This window comes from Phaethon aethereus, assembly GCF_964289735.1.
Source record: "Phaethon aethereus genome assembly, chromosome: W".
Lineage (NCBI taxonomy): Eukaryota > Metazoa > Chordata > Aves > Phaethontiformes > Phaethontidae > Phaethon > Phaethon aethereus.
Window position 1 is genome coordinate 12039760 of NC_138581.1, and position 27751 is coordinate 12067510.

A 27751-nucleotide genomic window follows, 5' to 3' on the forward strand; every position below is an offset into this window, starting at 1 on the left:
GGTGGCGTCTGCGAGAAGTTGATAGAAGCTTCCCCTGTGTCCGATAGAGCCAGTGCCAGCCAGCTTCAAGACAGACCCGCAGCTGGCCAAGGCCAAGCCAATCAGCAACAGTGGTAGCACCTCTGTGAAAACATATTAAAGAAGGGGAAAAAACCATGGCACGCAGCATTTGCAGCTGGAGAGAGGAGTGAGAATATGTGAAAACACCAAGGTCAGCGAAGAAGGATGGGGAGGAGGGGCTCCAGGCACCGGAGCAGAGATTCCCCTGCAGCCCCTGGTGAAGACCATGGTGAGGCAGGCTGTCCCTGTGCAGTCCATGGAGCTCTACGGTGGAGCAGATATCCACCTGCAGCCTGTGGAGGACCCCACACCGGAGCAGGTGGATGCACCCGAAGGAGGCTGCGACCCCATGGGAGGCTCACACAGGAGCGAGCTCCTGGAAGGACCTGTGGACCCATGGAGAGAGGACCCCACATTGCAGCAGGTTTGCTGGCAGAACTTAAGACTTATGCTCCAGACCCCTCACCAGCTTTGTTGCCCTTCTCTGGACACACTCCAGCACCTCAGCATCCTTCTTGTAGTGAGGGGCCCAAAAGTGAACACAGTATCCGAGATGTGGCCTCACCAGTGCCGAGTACAGGGGCACAATCACTTCCCTACTCTTGCTGGCCACACTATTTCTGATACAGGCCAGGACGCTGTTGGCCTTCTTGGCCACCTGGGCACACTGCCGGCTCATGTTCAGCTGGCTGTCAACCAGCACCCCCAGGTCCTTTTCTACCGGGCAGCTCTCCAGCCACTCCTCCCCAAGCCTGTAGCATTGCATGGGGTTGTTGTAACCCAAGTGAAGGACGCGGCACTTGGCCTTATTAAACCTCATACAGTTGACCTCAGCCCATTGATCCAGCCTGTCCAGATCCCTCTGCAGAGCCTTCCTACCCTCCAGCAGATCAACACTCCCACCCAACTTGGTGTCATCTGCAAACTTACTGAGGGGGCACTCGATCCCCTCATCCAGTTCATCAATAAAGATATTGAACAAGACCGGCCCCCGAACCGAGCCCTGGGGAACACCGCTTCTGACCGGCCACCAGCCGGATTTAACACCATTCACCACAACTCTCTGGGCTCAGCCATCCATCCAGTTCCTTACCCAGCGAAGAGTAACCCTGTCTAAGCCACAAGCCGCCACTTTCTCCAGGAGAATGCTGTGGGAGACACTGTCAAAGGCTTTACTAAAGTCCAGGTAGACAACGTCCACAGCCTTTCCCTCATCCACTAGGTGAGTCACCTGGTCATAGATGGGGATCAGGTTGGTCAAGCAGGACCTGCCTTTCATGAACCCATGCTGGCTGGGCCTGATCCCTTGGTTGTCCTGCACATGCCCTGTGAGCACTCTCAAGACCAACCGCTCCATAATCTTCCCCGGTACGGAGGTCAGGCTGACAGGCCTGTAGTTCCCAGGATCCTCCTTCTGGCCCTTCTTGTGAATGGGTGTCACACTGGCAAGCCTACAGTCTTCTGGGACCTCCCCTGTTAACCAGGACTGCTGATAAATGATGGAGAGTGGCTTGGCAACCTCCTCTGCCAGCTCTCTCAGTACTCTCGGGTGGATCCCATCAGGCCCCATAGACTTGTGGGTGTCCAGGTGGCATAGCAGGTGCTTGACTGCTTCCTCCTGGATTATGGGCGGGTTATTGTGCTCTCCATCCCCATCTTCCAGCTCAGGGGTCTGAATACCCTGCGGATACCTGGACTGGCTATTAAAGACTGAGGCAAAGAAGGTATTAAGTACCTCAACCTTGTCCTCATCCTTGGAGACAATGTTCCCCGCCATATCCAGTAGGGGATGGAGATTCTCCTTGCCTCTCTTTTTGTTGTTAATATATTTGTAGAAACATTTTTTATTATCCTTTTTGACTGTAGCCAGGCTGAGCTCTAGCTGGGCTTTTGCCTTTCTAATTTTGTCCCTGCTCGACCTAACGAGATCCTTGTACACTTCGTGAGTTACCTTCCCTTTCTTCCAGAGGTGATAAACTCTCCTTTTTCTCCTGAGTCCCAGCAAAATCTCCCTGTTCAGCCAGGCTGGTCGCCTTCCCCGCCAGCTCTTCTTACGGCACATGGGGACCGTTCCTGCGCCTTTAAGATTTCCTTCTTGAAGGCTGTCCAGCCTTCCTGGACCCCTTTGTCCTTCAGGACTGTCTCCCAAGGGACTCTCTCAACCAGTGACCTGAACAGGCCAAAGTCTGCCCTCTGGAAGTGCATGGTAGCAGTTTTGCTGACCCCTCTCCTTACTTTGCTCACAACTGAGAATTCTATGTCATGGTCGCTAAGCCCAAGACGGCCTCCGACCACCACATCTCTCACCAGTCCTTCTCTGTTTGTAAACAGCAGGTCAAGTGGGGCACCTCCCCTGGTAGGCTCACTTACCAGCTGTGTCAGGAAGGTATCCTCCACACACTCCAGGAACCTCCTAGACTGTTTCCTCTCTGCTGTGTTATACTTCCAGCAGATGTCCGGTAGATTGAAGTCCCCTACAGGAACAAGGGCCAGCGAATGTGAGACTTCTGCCAGTCATTTATAGAATGTCTCATCTGTCTCTTCATCCTGGTTGGGTGGTCTGTAACAGAGTCCCAGCAGGATATCTGCCTCATTGGCCTTCCCCCTCGCCCTTACCCATAAGCACTCTACTTGGTCTTCACAATCATTGATTTCTATGCAATCAAAACTCTCCCTAACATACAGAGCCACCCCACCACCTCTCCTTCCCTGCCTATCCCTTCGGAAGAGCTTATAGCCATCCATTGCAGCACCCCAGTCATGAGAAGCATCCTGCCACGTTTCTGTGATGGCAACTACATCATAGCTGTCCCACTGCACAATAGCTTCCAGCTCCTCCTGTTTGGTGCCCATTGATGGACAATTAAGGAAAAGGCTGCCTTATGAAGAAAATATGTAGATAGCAGATAGGTTGGGGAAAAGAAAACAAAAAATATGTTTCTGAGAAAACGGTAGAAAATCTAAAAGGGAAGAAAGTGGGGGACTTCTACCAGTTGCCAAGCAATATAAACCATTTAGACTATCACAGTATCGAGAAAGTGCATTAAAATGCACCAAGGGATCAGGCCTAAAAACAGAAAATTAGAAAATTAGAAAAAAGAAAAAGAAACTTTTTTTTTAATGCAATGAAGCACTGAGCAATTTCCAAAGCAAGATATGTATGAAGATGGCACTTAATTGGGAGATAGGAAAGGCTTTACAGGCTTGGGGAGGAGTGGCTGGAAAGCTGCCCTGTATAAATGGACCACAACAGGGTGCTGGTTGACAGCCGGCTGAACATGAGCCAGCAGTGTGCCCAGGTGGTCAAGAAGGCCAACAGCGTCCTGGCCTGTATCAGAAATAGTGTGGCCAGCAGGAGTAGGGAAGTGATTGTGCCCCTGTACTCGGCACTGGTGAGGCCACATCTCGGATACTGTGTTCAGTTTTGGGCCCCTCACTACAAGAAGGATGCTGAGGTGCTGGAGTGTGTCCAGAGAAGGGCAACAAAGCTGGTGAGGGGTCTGGAGCATAAGTCTTATGAGGAGCAGCTGAGGGAACTGGGGTTGTTTAGTCTGGAGAAAAGGAGGCTGAGGGGAGACCTTATCGCTCTCTACAACTACCTGAAAGGGGGTTGTGGCAACGAGGGTGTTGGTCTCTTCTCCCACGTAACTAGTGATAGGACAAGAGGAAATGGCCTCAAGTTGCGCCAGGGGAGGTTTAGATTGGATATTAGGAAAAATTTCTTTACTGAAAGCGTGATCAAACATTGGAACAGGCTGCCCAGGGAGGTGGTGGAGTCACTATCACTGGAAATGTTCAAAAAACATGTAGGCGTGGCACTTCAGGACATGGTTTAGTGGGCATAGTGGTTTTGGGTCGACAGTTGGACTTGATGATCTTAGAGGCCTTTTCCAACCTTAAGGATTCTATGATTCTATGAAACTGGTATAAATTGGGAAGATAAGATAGTCACATCCATCAGCAGAAGTTGCCTCCTTGAGAAAAGAAAAGGAACAGCCCACCTGGAGACAGTGAAAGGCTCCAATCAGGAACAAGGAGACCCCAGACCCAAATGCTACTGTTGGACCGAACCGTCTCGTAAGGGGAGGGGAACTTAGACTGTAAGGGTATAATTGCCCAGAGTTTCTTTTGTTCGGAGTTCCTCTCTGGAAGCAACCAACTCGGGCTGTTCTTCTGTTGGGATCACCCTGCAAGGGTTCGACCTTAAGGAGAAGGAGCTGTGGCGTTGATCTGCACGGCTCGGCCTTGAGGAGAAGGAGCTGTGGTAAACAACTAAGAAGAAGCAAAGGAGTGCAGGAACACCTGCAAGCAGCGAATCCTGACTGTGTGAGAGGCACGTGGACAGCACGTGAACAGCGCGTGATATTTTGTATATAGCCAATTGCAATAATGTGTGTAACAAGCTGTAACCAATCATGAGTGTGTGCGCAGTGACTAAGCAAAAATTATGATATATATTGGGGTCAGACAAGACAATAAACGGCTTCGGAATATAACTCTCATAGAGTTGTGAAGTCCATCCTTCTCCCGCAACTGGTGACCCCGACGTGATACGATCTCTGGGATCTCATCGTTGAACACCGGTCGAGCGCAGAGGACGCCGCGGGAGAAGCCCGGTTGGAAGAATAGCAGTCAGCGGGACTGACGCAAGGAAAAAGAAAAAGGAATACGTTGCAACAGAGAAGCACCCAGCGAGGTGAGGTGGGCAACCGGGGCGTCATGGGGCAGAACACATCGCATGAAGAAGGGGCGATAGTCAGACTCCTGCCGCATATGCTCTCTAAGAGAGGACTGAAATATGATGAATATACACTAAGGCAGCTTCTAATTTGGAGCCGAAAGAAAGGGTACCCCCCCGATCCGTCTGTGGCGTTTAAGGCAGAGACGTGGGAGGAGATAGGAAAAATGTTATAGGAACATATTGAGAAAACCGCCGCAGAGTTAGTGACAGCGTGGAAGTTGATATTAACCACATTAAAAGCCTTAAAGGCAGAGAGAAAAGCTGCAGCTGATATGGAGGAGGCTGTTAAACCGCCTTCAACCAATCCCTTCTTAACTGAGTCAGAGGGTCCAGGACCTTCAGCGACTCCGACTGCACCGCCTGAGGTGCCAGATGCACCGGGTGAACGGGCCGCATTAGATAAGTCAGAGAAACAGATCTACGATGATGTATGTGAGGGCAAGACGGGACAACGTTGCCCAGAACAATGTACTCAATGTTCCCCTGTGTGCCCGTGTGAAAGATTGATGGGGCGGGCTTCACCACCCCCGAAACCACCCAGACTTAACCGATCGAAAGCCGTAGTTTTGAAGCCCTCAGCCGAGCCCCTGCCACCTTTACGGCCCCCATTGCCTGATAGCAGCGACGAAGAAGAAGAGCCTGTTGTAGAGACTATAGGGAGGCGAGAGCCTAGAATGAAAGGCGACCCTAGGGAGCGGTGGAAAGACGTTTTTTTAGGAGCAATGAAAGACGAGGAAACAGAGTTACTGATGGCATTTCCTGTTAGTGTACAGCCTCACAGGCCCAATCGCTGGGACCCATTTCATTGGGACTTGATTAAGGAAGTGCGGAAGGCAGTGCAAAATTATGGCTTGCAATCACCTTTCACGCAAGCTCTATTAGAGAACATATTCACGGGAATGGTTCTTACACCATGGGATTGTCGGCAGACGATAGATATGCTGTTGACACCAACCCAAAGGTTATTGTGGGCAGACAGATGGTATAAACTCTGTATGCAAGAAGCCCTGAGAAACCTGGAGCGTCAAGATGGCGATCCGCTTCAGAACATTACTATGGAACAAATGACAGGCCAGGGACCCTTTGTGGATGTTAGATTGCAAGCTCGGCTGCCTTTAGAAGCCTTGCAATTAGTTGAGCGACTAGCGTTGAATGCGTTGCGAACGGTCCCTGAGGAGGGAAAGAGGCAACCATCTTACACTCAAATTAGACAAGGGAGAGATGAACCATCTATGTCTTTTGTTGATCGTCTGAGAGACGCTTTGAATAAGGTGTATACCAATGAAGACGCAAAACTAGCAGTGTTGTTGAATTTGGCGGTAGAAAATGCCAATGTAGATTGTAAAAGAATTTTGTTAGCTTTGCCAAAAGAAGCAACATTAGTACAAATGGTAGAAGCCTGCAACAGAGTAGGCTCTGCCACACATCAGGCAGAGACACTCGCAAGTGCCTTTGCAGCAGCAATTAAGCCATTTATAAATGGAAAAGGGGAGAAAAAATGTTTTAATTGTGGAAAAACAGGCCATTTTAGAGCTCAGCGCAAGGCCACAAGGAAAGGACCTAGGCAGATTGGGACAGGTCATAAATCCTTCCAACAAGGACCCTTTCAGCAAGGAATAGGCCCAGCAGGAGCACCATGTGGTCAATGTCAAAAATTTGGTCATGAAGCCTCAGAATGTTGTTCAAAGTATCATCAGGATGGTATGAAATTGGGAAACGGGCGACTGAGCACGAAGGCACCCCGCATGATGACACAAATGGGGAAGCACCACCAGGCTGCTTGGCAAGCCTCAGTGCCCAAACCAGAGGGAGTGCCGGAATGGAGGTGGAAACAACAGTAGAAGTTACCTTATGGGACATGTCGGTTTATGATGTCCCGACTAACGCAAATGGACCATTAGGATATGGATTGAGTGCTTTGTTATTAGGACGATCTTCAGCAAGAAAGCAGGGACTTTTTGTTCTCCCTGGAGTCATTGACGCTGATTATACGGGAACCATCAAAGTAATATTGTGGACTCCATCTCCTCCTGTTGCGGTTCCTGCAGGCACACGTATTGCACAATTGGTGCCTTTTACTGCTTCTGTACCTCAGGCAACGCAATCAGTGAGGGGGAATGGAGGGTTTGGCTCAACAGGAAGACCACAAATCTTTCCAGCATTAGATATCAGCAGAAGAAAACCGACTTTGAAAATGAAGTTAAGGCATCCTGACCCCACCGTGCGACCACGACAATGGACCATCGATATGTTAGTGGATACAGGAGCTGATGTGACCATAATCAGTCAGCGAGAGTGGCCACCAGGCTGGCTGGCTCAGTCTCCAGCTCACAGACTTGTAGGAGTTGGTGGGTTTTCTGCAACACAACAGAGCGTAACAACTCTAACCTGTGAAAATCCAGACGGGCTAGTGTGTTCAGTACGACCCTATGTAGCCGCATTACCATTAAGTTTGCTTGGGCGGGATGTACTGAGTCAAATGAATGTATCACTCTCTAGCGATCCACAGGGTTTTCGGTAACAGCCATTGAAATGCGACCTGTGCTCAAACTGGAATGGAAAATCGATGATCCAGTGTGGGTAAATCAATGGCCGCTGACCGCAGAAAAGGTCGCCCACCTGGAAGATTTGGTAAAAGAACAGCTAGAAAAAGGCCATATTGTGCCAACCACTAGTCCTTGGAACACACCTGTTTTTGCGATTCCAAAGAAAAGTGGAAAATGGAGACTATTACATGACTTGCGAGAAGTCAATAAGGTTATAGTGGACATGGGAGCCTTGCAACCAGGGCTACCATCTCCCTGTATGATACCGAAGTATTGGAAGCTTTTGATTATAGATCTCAAAGATTGCTTTTTTACAATCCCTCTGCATGAAGATGATGCCAAACATTTTGCATTCTCAGTCCCAAGTACAAACAAGGCGCAACCCATGCAAAGATATCATTGGACAGTATTGCCACAAGGCATGAAAAATTCACCCACGATGTCTCAAATTTATGTAAATTGGGCTTTACAGCCAATCAGAAAAAGGTGGCCTCAATATCTCATCTATCATTATATGGATGACATACTGTTGGCTGATGATCAATTAAATCCAGAAGAAATGATCGGGGAGCTCGTTGAGCTTTTGAGGCAAAGTGGGCTGCAAGTGGTGCCGGAAAAGATACAAGCTGAAGCGCCTTGGAGGTACTTGGGGTGGATGATCACTGAAACGTCGGTGACCCCCCAAAAGGTTGAATTAAGAATTCAGATTAAAACATTAAATGATGTACAAAAATTGGTAGGAGACGTTAACTGGATTCGACCTATTTGTGGGATCACAAACCAAGATATGGAGCCCTTGGTTCAGCTCTTGCGAGGGGATAGCAGGTTAAACTCTCCTCGACAATTGACCAAGGAAGCCTGGGTAGCAGTAGCAAACATTTCTGAAAAGGTAACTCAAGCATTTAGTTCTAGGGTAGACCCCTCGATAGGGATCCTTTTGGCAGTAATCAATCACGAGCGACATCCCTATGCGCTTATAATACAGTGGATAACAAAGCTAGAATCAAAAGCGGACCCATTGAGAATTTTAGAATGGGTCTTTTTACCTCAGTAGCACAGAAAAACCATCACCACAAAAGCAGAGTGTTCTGCAAATTTGATTATGAAAGGGCGCAACAGAATTATTGATATATCGGCAAAGGACCTGAAAACGATTTTAATACCATTACAACAAGAATATTTGACTTGGGCTTTGCAGCACTCTGTTCCCTTGCAAACTGCATTAGCAGGATTTGAAGGTGACATTCAGATTCATTATCCATCACACAAAATGTTTACCTTTTTTAAAAACCATGAAGTAGAAGAAAAATCAAAGTGTAGTCAATATCCAGTTCAAGGTGCTACAGTGTTTACGGATGGTGGTGGGAAAACAGGCAAGGCAGCAATAGTATGGCGAGAGCGCGGAGAATGGAAAGAACGGGTACTTGTCGTGCCAGGATCAGTTCAAAAGGTAGAACTACAGGCAGTAATTGAAGCCTTTAAATTATGGTCTGAAGAACCTGTGAATATAATTACTGATTCTTTATATGTAGCTGGAGTACTCCAAAGATTGGAAGGTTCAATCCTCAGACAAGTACAGCAGGAACAGCTATATCAACAATTTAGAACGCTTTGGTTTTTATTGCAGAAAAGACGACATCCTTATTACGTTATGCATATACGCAGCCATACCAACCTTCCAGGGGAATTGGTAGAAGGAAATGCAAGAGCTGATCGGCTGACTGCCACAGTATGGGCTGGACCTGCCCTGGACCCTTTAGGTCAAGCACAAGCCTCTCATGCCTTTTTCCATCAATCTGCCAAGGTTTTAGCGAGACAATTTAATCTAAGTGCAGGTGACGCTAGAGCTATTATACAGACTTGTGCTGATTGTCAACAAATAGGCCCAGGAATCGCAATTACAGTAAATCCCCGAGGATTGCATTCGCTACAACTATGGCAGATGGATGTGACACATGTCGCTGACTTTGGAAGATTTAAATATGTTCATGTTTCAATTGATTGCTATTCTGCAGTAGTTTGGGCCCCTGCACAAACAGGAGAAACTAGTAGGCATGTACAAAAGCATTTGCGAGCTGCATTCGCAGCCCATGGTATCCCCCTACAAATTAAAACCGATAATGGTCCTTGTTATGTAGCCCAGTCAACCCAACGATTTTTTGCTCAATGGGGAGTGACGCATGTTACTGGAATACCGCATCCCCCAACTGGACAAGCTATTGTTGAACGAATGAATCATTCCCTGAAGTGTTTATTGCAAAAACAAAAAGGGGGAGAGGCTACCACACCACCCCAAGAACGTTTGAATAAAGCCTTATATGTGTTAAATTATTTGCGTCTAGCAGAAGGAGAAACAGTGCCTCCCATAATAAAACATGTAAAAGGAATGACAGGAAGCCTATGTGAGTTAACACAAAATGTGCCAGTAAAAGTTAAAAATTTGGAAAAGAATATGTGGGAAGGACCTTTTCAACTGCTAACCTGGGGACGAGGTTATGCTTGTGTCATTACAGATTCTGGAACTCCTTGGGTACCCGCAAAATGGGTAAAACCATGGGTGAAACAGTCACCATCGTCGTCGTCGGACACATCTTGACACTATCAGGTGTCATCGCAATCTGGATGCCACCTCAGCCAAAAGAAAATGTATGGGTAAATCACACTGAAATATCAAGCGGTATCATGAGAGGAACATGGAAAGCTTTTAGGGCAAACGGCTCTATAACTACAAACCCTTTGGTAAGATATAATATTGGCTTTCATAGCTTTATACAAGCACTTTTTCCATCACTAGGAGTAGCTTCTATCGCTAGGAGTAGTACAGCTAGAATTGTTTGCCTTGTAACATTCTGCTATTAATTTAAGCATAGTTGATATGTGACTGCTGGATTATGGTAAGATGCCGTGTGAACAAAGCCTACGAACCAATAGACGGGGTGGCTGTGGCGCATGCAGCACGTCTGGCCAGCAGGCACATATGCCATAGGCTCCCTGTGTTGAGAGGTGGCAACCGAGGCGTGTTCCGACACTCGCTGGCCACGTGTGTCGAAACTCATTCCTCTGCAAATGTATAAATACCGGGATTTCCCGAAGAGCAGGGCGATCGGTGTATGGCAAGGCCACCGTTGCCTCCGTGGGGACGCCCACGTAAAGCTGGCACCTTCCGACTGCTGGGCTGAGTTCGCAGCACAGGACGATACAAGAATGTACAGATGGTCCATCTTCCTCACAGTCCTTGGGTTGTGAATGATCCGTCAGGTTTTGTTTATAGATAAACAAAAAGGGGGAGATGTTGGGATCACCCTGCAAGGGCTCGACTTTAAGGAGAAGGAGCTGTGGCATTGATCTGCACGGCTCAACCTTAAGGAGAAGGAGCTGTGGCATTGAGAAGATGGTAAACAGCTGGATATCTGCACAGCTCAGCCTTGAGGACAAGGAGCTGTGGTAAACAACTAAGAAGAAACAGAGGAGTACAGGAACACCTGCAAGCAGCGAATCCTGACTGTGTGAGAGGCGCGTGGACAGCGCGTGATATTTTGTATATAGCCAATTGCAATAATGTGTGTAACAAGCTGTAACCAATCATGAGTGTGTGCGCAGTGACTAAGCAAAAATTATGATATATATTGGAGTCAGACAAGGCAATAAACGGCTTCAGAATATAACTCTCATAGAGTTGTGAAGTCCATCCTTCTCCCGCATTCTTCACCGCTCTACCACTCAATAAATGTCTGGAGTATGTCGTGTCGGAGATTCTGCTTTGGGAAACCTAGGGTCCAGCCTGAGGGAAGAGGAAGTGCCCAAAAGTGAGTGTGTGTGTGTGAGGAGTCGAAAGGGGCACCCGTCAGCTCACTGGTGTCACCCACTGTGAAGAGACTCCGGTCCTAGCAGTTAAACTCTTGGGTGGTGTGTGTGTGACTCCTTGATTGGTGTGTGAATGTTTGGGCAGCGGCTTCTCCCTTAACACCACCACCCATGTTTGTGGAATACTAATGTCCGAAAAGTCGGATTCGTTACCCGCTGTGCAATAAGCCAATTCAACACACAAAGATGAGATATTGGTTTATTCCAAATCTGCGCAGAGTTCAGTGCTAGGTGGTAGGTCCACAAAGCCAGCACACCTTTTCATGGCACTGCTTATACATAGTCTTATCCATAGCCACTACCTTAACTCAGCCCCTTTCACACTGATTGGTCAGTTAATTTACATACGATTACACAATCATTTCTACATACTACGCATGCTCAAGGGTGGGAGTCTGACCCGGTCTGGGGTTGTCTTGACCTATGGGTGTGATTTTTAGTGTTATAATGAGGATAGCCCGCTTAAGGATACAGTTTAATCATGCTTTTGGCTGACTATTCTAAACATACTGATTAACCTCACAATTAGTTCATTCATACTTTGGGATGTTCCTGTCTCGAAGGACAAATTTGAGGCAAAATCAAGTTTAGAAATTCCTTCACTATCCAGTCCTGACAAACTCAAGGACACTCAGCTTGTTCCCAGGCACAGAACATACCTCAGCTGTGTCCACATTTACACATATACAGATTAACTCTTGGTTGCCTAATAACACTGATGTATTATAAAATAGTAATTCTGTGGTTTTACCAAGTCTAATCTTCTACAGATTTAGAAATGTTCTCTATTTGGGGGAAAGACAGTTCATGGCAGAACTGAGCCTTGAAAAACCTTAGTTTCTGCATATTGAGAATTTTAAGTTAACCATACATATTTCATAGATGTTAACTAAATAAAAAATTTAAACATCCTTATTTTAGTAAATATTTAATACTAGTATAAGTTTCCATAGCTATGTCTGAACTCATACATGAAGTTTACAGTCCAAAAATCTTGACCCATGGCCAAGATTCAGTTTTCCGATGGATTTTGTTCACAATGGATGTCTCAAATCCATGCTGCCTGCAGGGTTAACAATGGGGAAACTAGAGCAAGGTTGGGTGTTGTAAAAATTATGCAGATGCCACCTAGACCATGGTAGGAATTATGTGGATGCCACCTCAACAGGGCTTGTCCCTAGGTTCCACTTTAATAAAAGAATCAGAGTTCTTCCTTTTACTATGTTTAATATGCAATAGAAGTTACAGTACGAGCTGGGTGCCTCTGAAGAGGAACCCCGCCTGTCAATTATTACTGGATTTTATAGTCTCTGTAGGTCACTTGATGGCACTTCTGCTCATCCAATCCTGTTCGTGGAGTCTGGGGTCTTCTGATTTGCTTTTGCAGCCTCCAGGCACCCTTTTTGTCTGTATCTTCAGACATTTCCTTATCTTTTGTTACAGAATATCCTGCAGGTAAAATTTTACTTACGCTTTCTTACCTGCCGGTTATATGTCCATAGATAAAAAAGGTTGAAGCCTTAGGCTGTATGAGTTGTACTTTGTTTACTTTAGTCACTGCTGTGGTTTAACCCAGCAGGCAGCTAAACACCACACAGTTGTTCGCTCACTCCCCCGCCCACCCCCACCCCCCCAGTGGGATGGGGGAGAGAAACACGAAAAGTAATTTGTAGGTTGAGATAAAGACAGTTTAATAGCACAGAAAAGGAAGGGAAAATAATAGCAACAACAACAATAATAATAACAAAGGATATACAAAATAAGTGATGCGCAATGAACTTGCTCACCAACCACTGACCAATGCCCAGCCGGTTCCCGAGGAGTGGCGGTCCCCGGCCAACTCCCTCAGTTTATATATACTGGGCATAACGTCATATGCTATGGTACATCCTTTTGGCCAGCCTGGGTCAGCTGCCCTGGCTGTGTCCCCTCCCAGCTTCCCATGGACCTCCCGCCTTCTCGCTGTCAGGCCAGCACGAGAAGCTGGACTGTCCTTGACTGCTTAGCAACAACTAAAAACATCAGCACGTTATCAACATTATTTTCATCCCAAGTCCAAAACACAGCACTATACCAGCTACTAGGAAAAAAATTAGCTCTAACCCAGCTGAAACCAGGACAGTCACTAGTGCTAAGCTCAGTCAGAAATTAGTCTCTCACTACATTGGAGATTACTCTTCAGAACTTTTCAAGTTGCTACTAATTGTCTCCAAGGACGAGGACAAGGCTGAGGTACTTAATGCCTTCTTTGCCTCAGTCTTTAATAGCCAGTCCAGGCATCCGCAGGGTATTCAGCCCCCTGAGCTGGAAGATGGGGATGGAGAGCACAATATACTCCTCATAATCCAGGAGGAAGCAGTCAAGGACATGTTAAACCACCTGGACACCCACAAGTCTATGGGGCCTGATGGGATCCACCCGAGAGTACTGAGAGAGCTGTCAGAGGAGCTTGCCAAGCCACTCTCCATCATTTATCAGCAGCCCTGGTTAAAAGGGGAGGTCCCAGATGACTGTAGGCTTGCCAATGTGACACCCATTTACAAGAAAGGCCAGAAGGAGGATCCTGGGAACTACATGCCTGTCAGCCTCACCTCCATGCTGGGGAAGATAATGGAGCAGTTCGTCTTGAGAGTGCTCACAGGGCATGTGCAGGACAACCAAAGGCTCAGGCCCAGCCAGCATGGGTTCATGAAAGGCAGGTCCTGCTTGACCAACCTGATCTCCTTCTATGACCAGGCGACCCACCTAGTGGATGAGGGAAAGGCTGTGGATGTTGTCTACCTGGACTTTAGTAAAGCCTTTGACATCGTCTCCCACAGCATTCTCCTGGAGAAAGTGGCGGCTCGTGGCTTAGGCAGGTTTACTCTTCGCTGGGTAAAGAACTGGATGGATGGCCGAGCCCAGAGAGTTGTGGTGAATGGCATTAAATCCGGCTGGCGGCCGTTCACAAGCGGTGTTCCCCAGGGCTCGGTTCTGGGGCCGGTCTTGTTCAATATCTTTATTGATGATCTGGATGAGGGGATTGAGTGCTCCCTCAGGAAGTTTGCAGATGACACCAAGTTGGGTAGGAGTGTTGATCTGCTGGAGGGTAGGAAGGCTCTGCAGAGGGATCTGGACAGGCTGGATCAATGAGCTGAGGTCAGCTGTATGAGGTTTAATAAGGCCAAGTGCCGCGTCCTGCACTTGGGTTACAACAACCCCATGCAACGCTACAGGCTTGGGGAGGAGTGGCTAGAGAGCTGCCCTGTATAAAAGGACCACAACAGGGTGCTGGTTGACAGCCGTCTGAATATGAGCCGGTAGTGTGCCCAGGTGGCCAAGAAGACCAACAGCGTCCTGGCCTGTATCAGAAATAGCGTGGCCAGCAGGAGTAGGGAAGTGATCGTGCCCCTGTACTCGGCACTGGTGAGGCCGCACCTTGAATACTGTGTTCACTTTTGGGCCCCTCACTACAAGAAGGATGCTGAGGTGCTGGAGCGTGTCCAAAGAAGGGCAACGAAGCTGGTGAGGGGTCTGGAGCACAAGTCTTATGAGGAGCGGCTGAGGGAACTGGGGTTGTTTAGTCTGGAGAAGAGGAGGCTGAGGGGAGACCTTATCGCTCTCTACAACTACCTGAAAGGGGGTTGTGGCGACGAGGGTGTTGGCCTCTTCTCCCAAATAACCAGCGATAGGACAAGAGGAAATGGCCTCAAGTTGCGCCAGGGGAGGTTTAGATTGGATATTAGGAAAAATTTCTTCACTGAGAGGGTGGTCAGGCATTGGAACAGGCTGCCCAGGGAGGTGGTGGAGTCGCCATCTCTGGAAGTGTTCAAAAAACGTGTGGATGTGGCTCTTCGGGACATGGTTTAGGGGACATGGTGCTGGATTAATGGTTGGACTTGATGATCTTGAAGGTCCTTTCCAACCTTAGTGATTCTGTGATTCTGTAATGGCACAGGTAACTAATGGTTGTTTTTTTAATTAACATCTACTGTTCTTTCAGTGAAAATGGGAGATAGTTTAAAACAGTGAAGTGGAGCAATATCACAGTGCTGTTGCAGATGAAGAGCTGTAAATCCAGAAAAATCTTCACACTCAGTTTCCTTCTCTCTCTGCAGTGAAAGAGAAAGCAGAAATACTCCTATAGTTGATGAATCGCAAAGTGTCAAGAATGAACTGACCTTACAGGTAAGCGAGGGTTTCTTAATATAAAATTTCATGACTGTTTTCAAAGATGCAATTTATTGGGGCACACATGCATGGGTTGACTAATAAGTAAAAAATGTTACATTTCATGCTTAGCCAGGCATTATGTGTCAGAGGATGTGTATTATGTAAATTTCCACCATGATACATTTAGAGCAATTTCTGGAAAGACATACTTGAGCACACCTGAAAGGATTTTGCCCTCAACAGCACTTTAAGAATTTTATTTGGTAACCCAAGCTTAGGAAGCCCAGAAAGATACTGCAGAAGAAGGTGCTTCTTTCCATTTTTTTGCTTTCTAGTCTCAAGTCTGAAAATGGCTGGTTTACCAACTTAACTGAGCAGTGAATTATTTATGGACATAACTGTTAATAAGCCATTGTAGTAGAGAATATGCAAAATTTTTGTGTCTGTTTTTGGTTTGCAGTGACTATTAGTTTTAAGTCCTTAACTTGCACAAACCTAATATCATAAAACACTACTATATTTTGAGGGTAATGTAATAAGATCATCTGTATTGCATATTATATCAGTTAAGTGCACTATGGCAGGAATTAATGCAGAGTCCAAAACTTTCATATAACATTATAGAGGTAAACCAATGAATGTTGCTTGGGAAAGAATTGTCATTATGCAATATTTTACTTGTACTTTCACTTCATGTACAATCATAGTGTTAATCTTTCTTGAAGCCAGCATGTATTGCCTGTTTGTCCAACACGATACTAACAGAGAACTATTTTGATTTGGTAAACTTGTGGATGTAAAGCATATTTTGTAAATTAACATTCTATATGTTTTTAGGTAACTATGCTTCATGTTGCATTAGAGCAAGAAAGATCCAAAGTGAAACTATTGCAGGTAGAATTAATAATTAATATCAGGTATTCTTATTTTCTGTAGATGTAATTTTACCTGTTTTTCAAGATGGTCTCAGTGACATCAAATAATGTGCTTTGAACTGACCTGTTAGGTCATCGTGGCACTTCAGGACATGGTTTAGTGGGCATAGTGGTATTGGGTTGACAGTTGGACTTGATGATCTTAGAGGTCTTTTCCAACCTTAATGATTCTGTGATTCTGTGAAAGGAAAGCAGGAAAAAAAGTCTTTATTAATTGATTTCTTGATACTGAAACAAGGATCTAAAACAATTATAAGGTTTTAGCATGTGTCACTAATCAACTGTAAGTTTTGCAAATTTCTTAATATATAGAAGGTTATTGATTACATGATTAGTTTGACTTCAGTATAGAATTCTTTAGCCTAATAACCATGTGATTATGTTTAACGGCCTACTCTCATAGTCCTTAGGCTGTATTTGCCTCAATGCTAACATTGTAACTATGTGTAGAAGGTTAATCACGAGGAAAGCAGGCCTCATGAAAATTAGAACAAAGAAGAGTTAAGAGCAAGGACTGAGAGATTAAAGAGAACAGAGAAGATCTCTTAACCTTGAGCGCAGAGACAGACTGGCAGGGGTGCTCAAACAAGGATGATAAGAAGGAACTGCTTGGCTGGACAACAGAAGGGGCAAACATCCAAGGAGAAGAAACTATCCTCAAGAGATCTGTGACCATAAAAGGGAAAAAGGAGTAGGGGGCTAACTCCCCAAATGACCACCGACGACCACCCGAGACCCCTGCGCATGCGTAGTGTAGTTTTGCAACACCAGCATTACGTAAATGTAGTAGATAAGCAAGGAGGCGGTGATTTCTTGGAAAATGTGTGAATATTCATGTCTTTAAGGTATATAAAGGATGAACTTCTGTTTCAACACACGCATGTTAGGAGGCGATATCCCCCATGCGTCCAGCGCTGCAATAAAGATGTCTGCTTAATAAAACTTTGATGTTATTGAGTTTAAATTTCTTTAACTTTTTGAATCAATACCATGAATCTGTTAAACTTTTATGGTTATCAGTGACTTCTGAAAATTAATAGCATGAAGGTGCTAAAAGTGGAATAAAAGTTAAAGAAATTAGACATTGTAGCTAATAGTCCAAAATTATTTAAATTTCATAATAATAATGGAAGTCTTGCTGTTGCTTCACTGACTTATTTGTCCTAGGTTGTTGTGGTTTTGTGGTTGTGTGTGTTTGTTTGTGTCCTGGTTTTGACTGGGACAGAGTTAATTTTCTTCCTAATAGCTGGGATACTGCTGTGTTTTGGATTTAATATGAGAATAATGTTGATAACACACTGATGTTTTTGGTTGTTGCTAAGTAGTTGTAGTGGTTATACTAAGTCAGGGACTTTTCAGCTTCCCATGCTCTGCCAGCGGGGAGGTGCACAAGAAGCTGGAAGGGGGCATAGCCAGGACAGCTGACCCAGACTGGCCAAAGGGATATTCCCTACCATATAACGTCATGCCCAGTATATATAAACTGGAGTTGGCCAGGCGGTAGGAATCGCTGTTTGAGGATGGGCTATTGATCACCAGGTGGTGAGCAATTGTTGCATTGTGCATCACTTGTTTATTTATCATTATTATTATCCTCTTTTCTGTCCTTTTAAACTGTTTTTATCTCAGCCTGTGACGTTTTTTTCCCTGATTCTCTCCCTCATCCCACCTGGGGAGGGGGGAGTGAGCGAGTGGCTGCGTGGTGCTTATTTGCCGGCTGGGGCTAAACCACGACAGTTTGTGTGGTGGTGGTTGTTCTGATCAGCTTTTCAAAATTAATTTCCAAATACCACATCCTTGGGACTGAAGACACTTTAGAATTGATGTAACCTGCACTGATACTATCTTTCAGAACTGTGTACTCTTTGACCAAATAGTAACTGCAGCATCTTGTCCTAATGGATAAAACATTGCTAGGTGTATCGCTTGCCAATGTGACGCCTGTTTACAAGAAAGGCCGGAAGGAGGATCCTGGGAACTACAGGCCTGTCAGCCTCACCTCCGTACCGGGGAAGATCATGGAGCAGTTTGTCTTGAGAGTGCTCACAGGGCATGTGCAGGAGAACCAAGGGATCAGGCCCAGCCAGCATGGGTTCATGAAAGGCAGGTCCTGCTTGACCAACCTGATCTCCTTCTATGGCCAGGTGACCCGCCTAGTGGATGAGGGAAAGGTTGTGGATGTTGTCTACCTGGACATTGGTAAAGCCTTTGACAGTGTCTCCCACAGCATTCTCCTGGAGAAACTGGCGGCTCGTGGCTTAGACAGGTGTACTCTTCGCTGGGTAAAGAACTGGCTGGATGGCCGAGCCCAGAGAGTTGTGGTGAATGGCGTTAAATCCGGCTGGCGGCCGGTCAGAAGCGGTGTTCCCCAGGGCTCGGTTCTGGGGCCGGTCTTGTTCAATATCTTTAATGATGATCTGGATGAGGGGATTGAGTGCTCCCTCAGTAAGTTTGCAGATGACACCAAGTTGGGTGGAAGTGTTGATCTGCTGGAGGGTAGGAAGGCTCTGCAGAGGGATCTGGACAGGCTGGATCGATGGGCAGAGGCCAACTGGATGAAGTTTAATAAGGCCAAGTGCAGGGTCCTGCCCTTCGGCCACAACAACCCGATGCAATGCTACAGGCTTGGGGAGGAGTGGCTGGAGAGCTGCCCGGCGGAAAAGGACCTGGGGGTGCTGGTTGACAGCTGGCTGCATATGAGCCGGCAATGTGCCCAGGTGGCCAAGAAGGCCAACAGCGTCCTGGCCTGTATCAGAAATAGTGTGGCCAGCAGGAACAGGGAAGTGATTGTGCCCCTGTCCTCAGCACTGGTGAGGCCGCACCTTGAATACTGTGTTCCGTTTTGGGCCCCTCACTACAAGAAGGATGTTGAGGTGCTGGAGCGTGTCCAGAGAAGGGCAACAAAGCTGGTGAGGGGTCTGGAGCACAAGTCTTATGAGGAGCGGCTGAGGGAACTGGGGTTGTTTAGTCTGGCAAAGAAGAGGCTGAGGGGTGACCGTATCGCGTTGTACCACTACCTGAAAGGGGGTTGTGGCGACGAGGGTGTTGGCCTCTTCTCCCAAGTAACTAGTGATAGGACGAGAGGAAATGGCCTCAAGTTGCGCCAGGGGAGGTTTAGATTGGATATTAGGAAAAATTTCTTCACTGAGGGGGTGGTCAAGCATTGGAACAGGCTGTCCAGGGAGGTGGTGGAGTCGCCATCTCTGGAAGTGTTCAAAAAACCTGTGGATGTGGTGCTTCAAGACATGGTTTAGGGGACATGGTGGCACTGGATTAATGGTTGGACTTGATGATCTTCAAAGTCCTTTCCAACCTTAGTGATTCTGTGATTCTGTGAAAGTAATCTGTCTTTTTGATAGTCTAATTCAAATTTTAAAACTCAAATTCTTTTTGTTTGTTGGTTTGTTTTTAATTATCTGCTGTTCATTAAGAAATATTTATTTTCCCCAAACAAGGCTTGTAATTTTAAGATATACCTTCTTTCTATATATTCATATTTGTGAGCAATTTTGAATTAGGAAATCCAGGATACAGGTTTTCCTGAAATCCAATTACTCTGTTTCAAGTCATCACTAAATTGTTAAATTATATTTAGAGATAAGAATTCAAAGCTGTATTATTTCAGATATCTTGAAGCCAAAAGCCAACAGATTGGCTTCCAATATTCTTTAAATTTGTCTTCCTGTAAATTTTAAATTACCCTTCTGTCCCTCCTTGACATAGATTTCCCCCCCCGACCATCAGTAAAAGGTGTCTGTCTGTCATCATTACCCCCCACAGCACTATGGAACAGTATTTTTTCTTGTCTTATTGAATTTGATATAAATGAAAATTAGCTTGTGTAATGCTTGTTGATTATCAGCATAAGGAATTCTATTAAAAGGAGAAGGAAGTTGTATGCTAGAAGTTCATGTTCATCTCCTCATAAAAAGTTTATTCTGTCTTTAAGTGCTAAAGAAATAGAGACACACTTCTAATTTGGGTAATGCTGAATACGGTTCTCATTGTTCACCAATGTCCTCCTTTCACAGTTCACCACTTGATAATTAGCCTGTTATAGGAGTCACTTCCTAGTTCAAATGGAATCCATTGTATAGCATTAGTAAAAAGCCTTAGGCCGCAAGCTGAGATTTTTCACCTAGATACTGATGAACTTATACCGAACTCTTACTTAGTTACATGAGGGAACGCCCCCAAACTGGTGTAAATTAGAAATATAAGATAGTCACATCCATCAGCAGAAGTTGCCTCCTTGAGAAAAGAAAAAGAACGGCCCGCCTGGAGACAGTGAAAGGCTCCAATGAGGAACAAGGAGACCCCAGACCCAAATACTACTGTTGGACCGAACCGTCTCGTAAGGGGAGGGGAACTTAGACTGTAAGGGTATAATTGCCCAGAGATTCTTTTGTTCAGGATCCCTCTCCAGAGGCACCCAGCTCGAGCTGTTCTACACTGCTGTACCACCTAATAAATTCATCTGGTGTACGTCACGTCGGAGATTCTGCTTTGGGAAACCTAGGGTCAAGCCTGAGGGAAGAGGAAGCACCCAAGAGTGAGTGTGTGTGTGAGGAGTTGAAAGGGGCACTCGATGGCTCACTGGAGTCACCTGTTGCGAAGGGACTCTGGTCCTAGCAGTTAAAGTCTCGGGTGGTGTGTGTGCGACTCCTTGATTGGTGTGTGAATGCTCAGGCAGCAGCTTCTCCTTTAACAAGCCAAGCAGTCCAGTATAAATTGCAAGGAAATTCTTTAATCCCCTGATTTGTTCTCCATTATGTCACCCTTATTCTTAGAAGTTAGTTGTGTATGACTGTTGGGGGGGAGGAACGCCATTTTTCCATATCTTGTTCCTTTTACATTTGTAATAACTGAATGTTCATAAAGAGAAAGCTTATCTTATAGTTGTTGCAGCCTGTTTTGGCAGGGGTGGGAGGAGGAGAGGGAGGGAGGGGGTGGGAGGGACACACACACACTGCAAGTATGCTTTCTTCTGAAAATTTAGCAATTCTCTTGCTATTTTCCCATAATCTGAGGCATTTTAGATTGTGAGTGTATAGAACGTACTGACAGTCAGATTTGTCACTATTCTGATTTCTAGTACAAATCTTCAATAGTATTCTGTATTTGTCCTAACCTTTTAAATTGACTCTAAAACAAGAGTCCTAACCTCAACTCAGGAATGGGAAGGGAAACTTAATACGTATCTTGTGTGGTTTTTTGTTGTTTTGTTTTTTTTTTCTTTCTTTTTTTTTCTTGCATTTTTCTTTTTTCCTTTTGGACATATGGAAGTAGAAGTTAATACTTTTTTTTCTTTCTTCCCCTATGCATGAAAAACGTGAAAGGTGAATGTGTTATCTTCTGGTTTTAATGTTCAGAAATATAAGGAATGTTATGTCTAGTTTATAGCAAAACCTCAGAGATCTTGGTTGTAAGTCTTAATGTAATTATACTACCTGAGGCCTTGTCTAAACTCAGGATTGCATCATTTTAACTTAAGGTATAACTTTAAACTGAGTTTAGCTAAACTGGTTTAAAACCTTTTACTGATATTCTCAATTTGATTCAACTTGGCTTGAGCCAGTATTTTGATTTTGATGCAAAATATTCTCTGGTCACTGCAAGTTCATTTTCAATTGTGTATGAGGTGTGGGGTTTTTGTTTGTTTTGGTTTGTGGGGTTTTTTGCAAATTTAAGTGACTACAATTGATTAAATCAACTACCTATGGGAAAAAATCACAACGTAGAGATGTCTAGTCAGAGTTGGGAATTAAGGTGAAATGAAAACTGGTAAGATGCTTGACTCAAAGTAAATCAGGTCTATTAGATAGAAGGCAGAATTTTCTTCTTCTCGGACACCTATTAACAAGTAACAATTAAAGGAAACAATTTTGAAAATGACGTTATTTGGAATTATTAGGAGTATAAATTATTTTAAATTATATGGAAGAATGCTCAGAATTTGACTTCTAATGAATGTTTACAGAACCTGGCAGAGTTCACATTAGTGGTCTGACCTGGCTGTTGAAGTTGAGAGACTTCATTGGAAGGAGAGTTGTGCAAGATTTCTGTCTGGCTTGAGTCTTGATCTGTTTATTAATAAGCACTTTGTACTCTATAAAGTTATTTATCTGTACATAAAGAAGCTGTATTGCTGCAGTAAATGCTGTAATTGTGGGTGAGGAAAAAGGAATGGTATAAAAATTAAATTGCTGTCTCTAATAACAAACTTATTCTGAATTATATTCTTTAGGATCAGAAGTTGATGCAGAAAAGTTGTGCAGATCATAGAATATCTCAAGTTGGAAGGGACCCATAAGGATCATCAAGTCCAACTCCCTGCTCCTCACAGGACTACCTAACACTAAACCATATGACTAAGAGCATTGTCAGATGCTCCTTGAACTCTGACTTGGTGCTGTGACCACTTCCCTGGGGAGCCTGTTCCAGTGACCAACCACCCTCTCAGTGAAGAAACTTTTCCTAATATCCAATCTGAACTTCCCATGATGCAGCTTCATTCCATTTCTTCGTGTCCTATCACTGGTCACCAGAGAAAGGACATCAGCACCTCCCCCTCCGCTGCCCTACTTGAGGAAGTTGTAGACTGCAATGAGGTCACCCCTCAGCCTTCTCTTCTCCAAGCTGAACAAACCAAGTGACCTCAGTCGCTCCTCATAAATCTTACCCTTGAGACCTTTCATCACCTTGGTCACCCTCCTCTGGACACACTCTAATAGTTTGATGTTCTTCTTATATTGAGGTGTCCAAAACTGCACACAGTACTCAAGGTGGGGCCACACCAGTACAGTGTAGAGTGGGACAATCACCTCCCTCAACCGGCTAGCTATGCTGTGCTTGATGCACCCCAGGACACGGTTGACCCTTTTGGCTGCCAGGGCACACTGTTGACTAACACAACTTGCCGTCAACGCAAAGCCCCAGATTTCTTTCCATGAGGCTGATCTCCAGCCTCTTGTCCCCCAATTTGTACGTATAACCAGGATTACCCCACCCATGTCTATCATTAACAACAAAAAGAGAGGCAAGGAGAATCTCCATCCCTTACTGGATATGGCAGGGAACATTGTCTCCAAGGACGAGGGCAAGGCTGAGGTACTTAATGCCTTCTTTGCCTCAGTCTTTAATAGCCAGTCCAGGTATCCACAGGGTATTCAGCCCCCTGAGCTGGAAGATGGGGATGGAGAGCACAATAACCAGCCCATAATCCAGGAGGAAGCAGTTAAGGACCTGTTAAGCCACCTGGACACTCACAAGTCTATGGGGCCTGATGGGATCCACCCGAGAGTACTGAGAGAGCTGGCAGAGGAGCTTTCCAAGCCACTCTCCATCATTTATCAGCAGTGCTGGTTAACAGGGGAGGTCCCAGAAGACTGGAGGCTTGCCAATGTGATGCCTGTCTACAAGAAAGGCCGGAAGGAGGATCCTGGGAACTACAGGCCTGTCAGCCTGACCTCTGTACCGGGGAAGATTATGGAGCGGTTGGTCTTGAGAGTGCTCACAGGGCATGTGCAGGACAACCAAGGGATCAGGCCCAGCCAGCATGGGTTCATGAAAGGCAGGTCCTGCTTGACCAACCTGATCTCCTTCTATGACCAGGCGACCCACCTAGTGGATGAGGGAAAGGCTGTGGATGTTGTCTACCTGGACTTTAGTAAAGCCTTTGACAGTGTCTCCCACAGCATTCTCCTGGAGAAACTGGCGGCTCGTGGCTTGGATGGGTTTACTCTTCGCTGGGTGAGGAACTGGCTGGACGGCCAAGCCCAGAGACTTGTAGTGAATGGCGTTAAATCCGGCTGGCGGCCGTTCACAAGCGGTGTTCCCCAGGGCTCGGTTCTGGGGCCGGTCTTGTTCAATATCTTTATTGATGGTCTGGATGAGGGGATCGAGTGCTCCCTCAGTAAGTTTGCAGACGACACCAAGTTGGGTGGAAGTGTTGATCTGCTGGAGGGTAGGAGGGCTCTGCAGAGGGATCTGGACAGCCTGGATCGATGGGCAGAGGTCAACTGTATGAAGTTTAATAAGGCCAAGTGCAGGGTCCTGCACTTCGGCCACAACAACCCAATGCAATGCTACAGGCTTGGGGAGGAATGGCTGGAGAGCTGCCCGGCGGAAAAGGACCTGGGGGTGCTGGTTGACAGCTGGCTGCATATGAGCCGGCAGTGTGCCCAGGTGGCCAAGAAGGCCAACAGCGTCCTGGCCTGTATCAGAAATAGTGTGGCCGGCAGGAGTAGGGAAGTGATTGTGCCCCTGTACTCGGCACTGGTGAGGCCACATCTCGGATACTGTGTTCACTTTTGGGCCCCTCACTACAAGAAGGATGCTGAGGTGCTGGAGTGTGTCCACAGAAGGGCAACAAAGCTGGTGAGGGGTCTGGAGCACAAGTCTTATGAGGAGCGGCTGAGGGAACTGGGGTTGTTTAGTCTGGAGAAGAGGAGGCTGAGGGGAGACCTTATCACTCTCTACAACTACCTGAAAGGGGGTTGTGGTGATGAGGGCGCTGGTCTCTTCTCCCACGTAACTAGTGATAGGACAAGAGGAAATGGCCTCAAGTTGCGCCAGGGGAGGTTTAGATTGGATATTAGGAAAAATTTCTTCACCGAGAGGGTGGTCAGGCATTGGAACAGGCTGCCCAGGCAGGTGGTGGAGTCACCATCTCTGGAAGTATTCAAAAAATGTGTGGATGTGGCGCTTCAGGACATGGTTTAGGGAACATGGTGGTGTTGGATTAATGGTTGGACTTGATGATCTTGAAGGTCCTTTCCAACCTTAGTGATTCTGTGATTCTGTGATTCTGTGATAATAGATCATTATAGAAAAATGAAATAAAAGCACAGGAGGAAGGAAGGAAGTGGGGAAAAAACGTAAAATCAAAAGTAAAGAAATGAAAAGTGAAAAAATCTTGTTCAAAATAAAAACAGCTTATGGAGGAGTAAGAACTCAAAATCCTTTGTTGGATCATTTTCATTTTCTATGCACTGTGTATAAGCTGCATTCTGAACTATCTCAGTTTGAACACACAAGGATGTTGTCATGTTTCAGGGTATTTTCTACCTTGACACTTTCAGTATAGGCAAATAAACTTCCTTTTCCATTTCATCTGTACAAAATTAAGATGATAAAACTACCATTAAAACTTCCTCTTTGCTTAATTAAGGGCTTTTTATGATTTGCAAGTTATTCTTTTATATGAATTTGTATTCTTTGTCCTTCAGGTATTCTCAGAAAATAACACAGATTATTAATTCTCTCATCTGACTTGTAAACATGAAAATTTGTAAATCTCCACTAAGTTAAAGCAGATAGCATTTGTGCTATTTTAGTACAAACTGTACTCCAAGTAATAATACCATACAGCAGTGTAAAATGATAAAGTCATCATAAGGTAGCATATAAACTAAGAGCCATGGATGAGGAACATCTCCTTGTCCTTTGATCTGTTTGATTTCTGCTTGAAATTACCACTTGATTGCAGTGCAAAATGTTATTTCATAATGGCCCTCATTCTGCCAGTCAATAGGACAATGTATCACTAGCATGTGTCAAAGTGCTCTGCTGGATCAGAATTCAACACTTTGTAGGGTCAAGTTCTAATTTGTGGAAAAGGAAACAGCATGACCAAGGAAAAGCTCAGTGGTTAAATATGCCTGAAATAATTTTTACTGTAACAAATTGAAGCTCTAGGACAGACAAAACTTGGGATAGGCTTTAGCCACTTTTCGTTATTCCAGTTTTAAAACCTTTAACAGGTTTTTAATTGGATTAGTAAAAATTTACTGAACCAATTTAAATAGTTTCTGAGAAATTATCCCAATAGTAGACCAAGCCAACTTGATGAATCAGACTATTGTAGGAAAAGGTAATTCCAGGATAACTTAAGGATAAGGAAGAAAGGACATTTGACTCTAGAATTCAAAGCCATCCATATATTTGATACTAAAACAGAGATAGGAATCTGGAATTTCCTATCTGATGGATAGGAAAATCACTAATGTTTTGGGAAAGGACCTAATTTGGTGATGCTAAATTTAAGTATGGATTAAGGGGTGGTGGTATGGGGGAGGGTTTTGTGTCTTTTTTTGTCCAAATTTGAGGAAAATCTGATTTCTAGCTATGCTTCCATAGTAATTATATTTTTAAAGTAGTTAAAGGTTGTTATCTGAGATATTAAATTTTACCCTTAAGCTGATGCTAAACAAGTAACCTAGAAGCAAAAGGCAATTTTATGATCTCTCTTTAAATAGGTTCAGAAGCTGTATATAATTTTTCTCCCTCTCCTTTTAACATGAAAGTCATACAGGTCATAGAATGGCTTTGTTACTTCATACAGTATCATTGTGCATTATATTATATGCAAGTAATACTGTAATTATATGTAGGACATCAACACTTTAATATTGTAAAACTCATAATAACATTTTTAACGTATTTACTTGGAACTTCAGAGTACTGAAGTCACCTGACTATATCCGAAACTAAATTTAAAGCTTCCATATGGCAGTTTAAGGAACTATTTGTCACTGTCTCTTTTTAGGATTTAAAATTTTCAAACTACCGCTCCTAGCGCGCAAGCGTGCTGAATGCGAACCCACGCCCAGAGAGACAGCTCCCCCTTTCTAGTAATTTCCCCGGTTCGGGACGTCATCAGTGCGCGCCGCGGGTGAGCTGGGTTGTTTCTGTCTGCCGTTTTAGGAGTGAGGTTGCGGTGTGGAGGACTTGCGTGGAATTGTGTGGTTAGAGCGAGTTAGGCTTGCACTCGTCATGTCGGAGAGCGCGGAGAGCTCTGCGGGGGCCCACAGCTCCTCTGAGTCGTCCGCTCAGGGTTTCGCTGCTGTCGAGCCGCGGATCATTAAAATCACGGTGAAGACTCCCAAGGAGAAGGAAGAGTTTGCTGTGCCTGAGACCAGCAGCATTCAGCAGGTGAGGGGTTGGGGGTGGTGGGTGGGGAGCGCAGCCAGGGGGAAGAGCCCTGGCCTGTGGCTTCCGCCTCCCACGCTAGGGGGTGAGGGCCCTTTGCGATGACAAAGCAGCTTCTGCTTATCTGAGCTGTTCTTGGCGCTGTTGGGCGAGTATGGGGGCTGATCTGGCCTTGTGGAGGGCCGCTGTTAACTGAGGCTATCGGGAGTGTTGAAGAAGCTTTCTGCGTCATCTCCTCCACGGCTCCTCCCTGTTGCGATGCTGAGAACCGGCCCGGCTCGTTTTGTAATTCCGAGTTGCCTTGCCGAGCTGACTCAGTCTGGCAGTAGGAGGCTCGCTGGCTAACTAGTACAACTGTAGAAAACATATGCAATCACCTACGTGGTAGTGTTATAGTGCCAATAATTATCTTGATCTAAAATTGGCTTTAGAAACAGCAAGTAGACTATGGCAAAGATATCTTAATTTTAGAAAAGCCACGTCTTTAGACTGTATAAAACTTCTGCTGTGCTTCAGTGTAC

The 27751-nt window shown here is 45.4% G+C and overlaps 2 protein-coding genes across 2 annotated transcripts in view; both read left to right on the forward strand.

Annotated features, from left to right (window-relative positions):
- Window positions 1-16299, forward strand: part of LOC309415128 (G kinase-anchoring protein 1-like) — a gene marked incomplete at both ends in the record, with an annotated part of 61324 nt that extends 45025 nt beyond the window's left edge. The window contains 3 exon segments of the mRNA XM_082012575.1: window positions 15309-15332; window positions 15335-15378; window positions 16201-16299. Coding sequence (XP_081868701.1) covers window positions 15309-15332; window positions 15335-15378; window positions 16201-16299 — 167 coding nt within the window.
- Window positions 16300-27074: 10775 nt separating this feature from the next.
- The window catches only part of LOC309415179 (ubiquilin-1-like), a gene marked incomplete at both ends in the record, with an annotated part of 38220 nt that continues 37543 nt past the window's right edge, over window positions 27075-27751 (forward strand). The window contains one exon of the mRNA XM_082012620.1: window positions 27075-27233. Coding sequence (XP_081868746.1) covers window positions 27075-27233 — 159 coding nt within the window. The remainder of the gene's footprint in view (window positions 27234-27751) is intronic.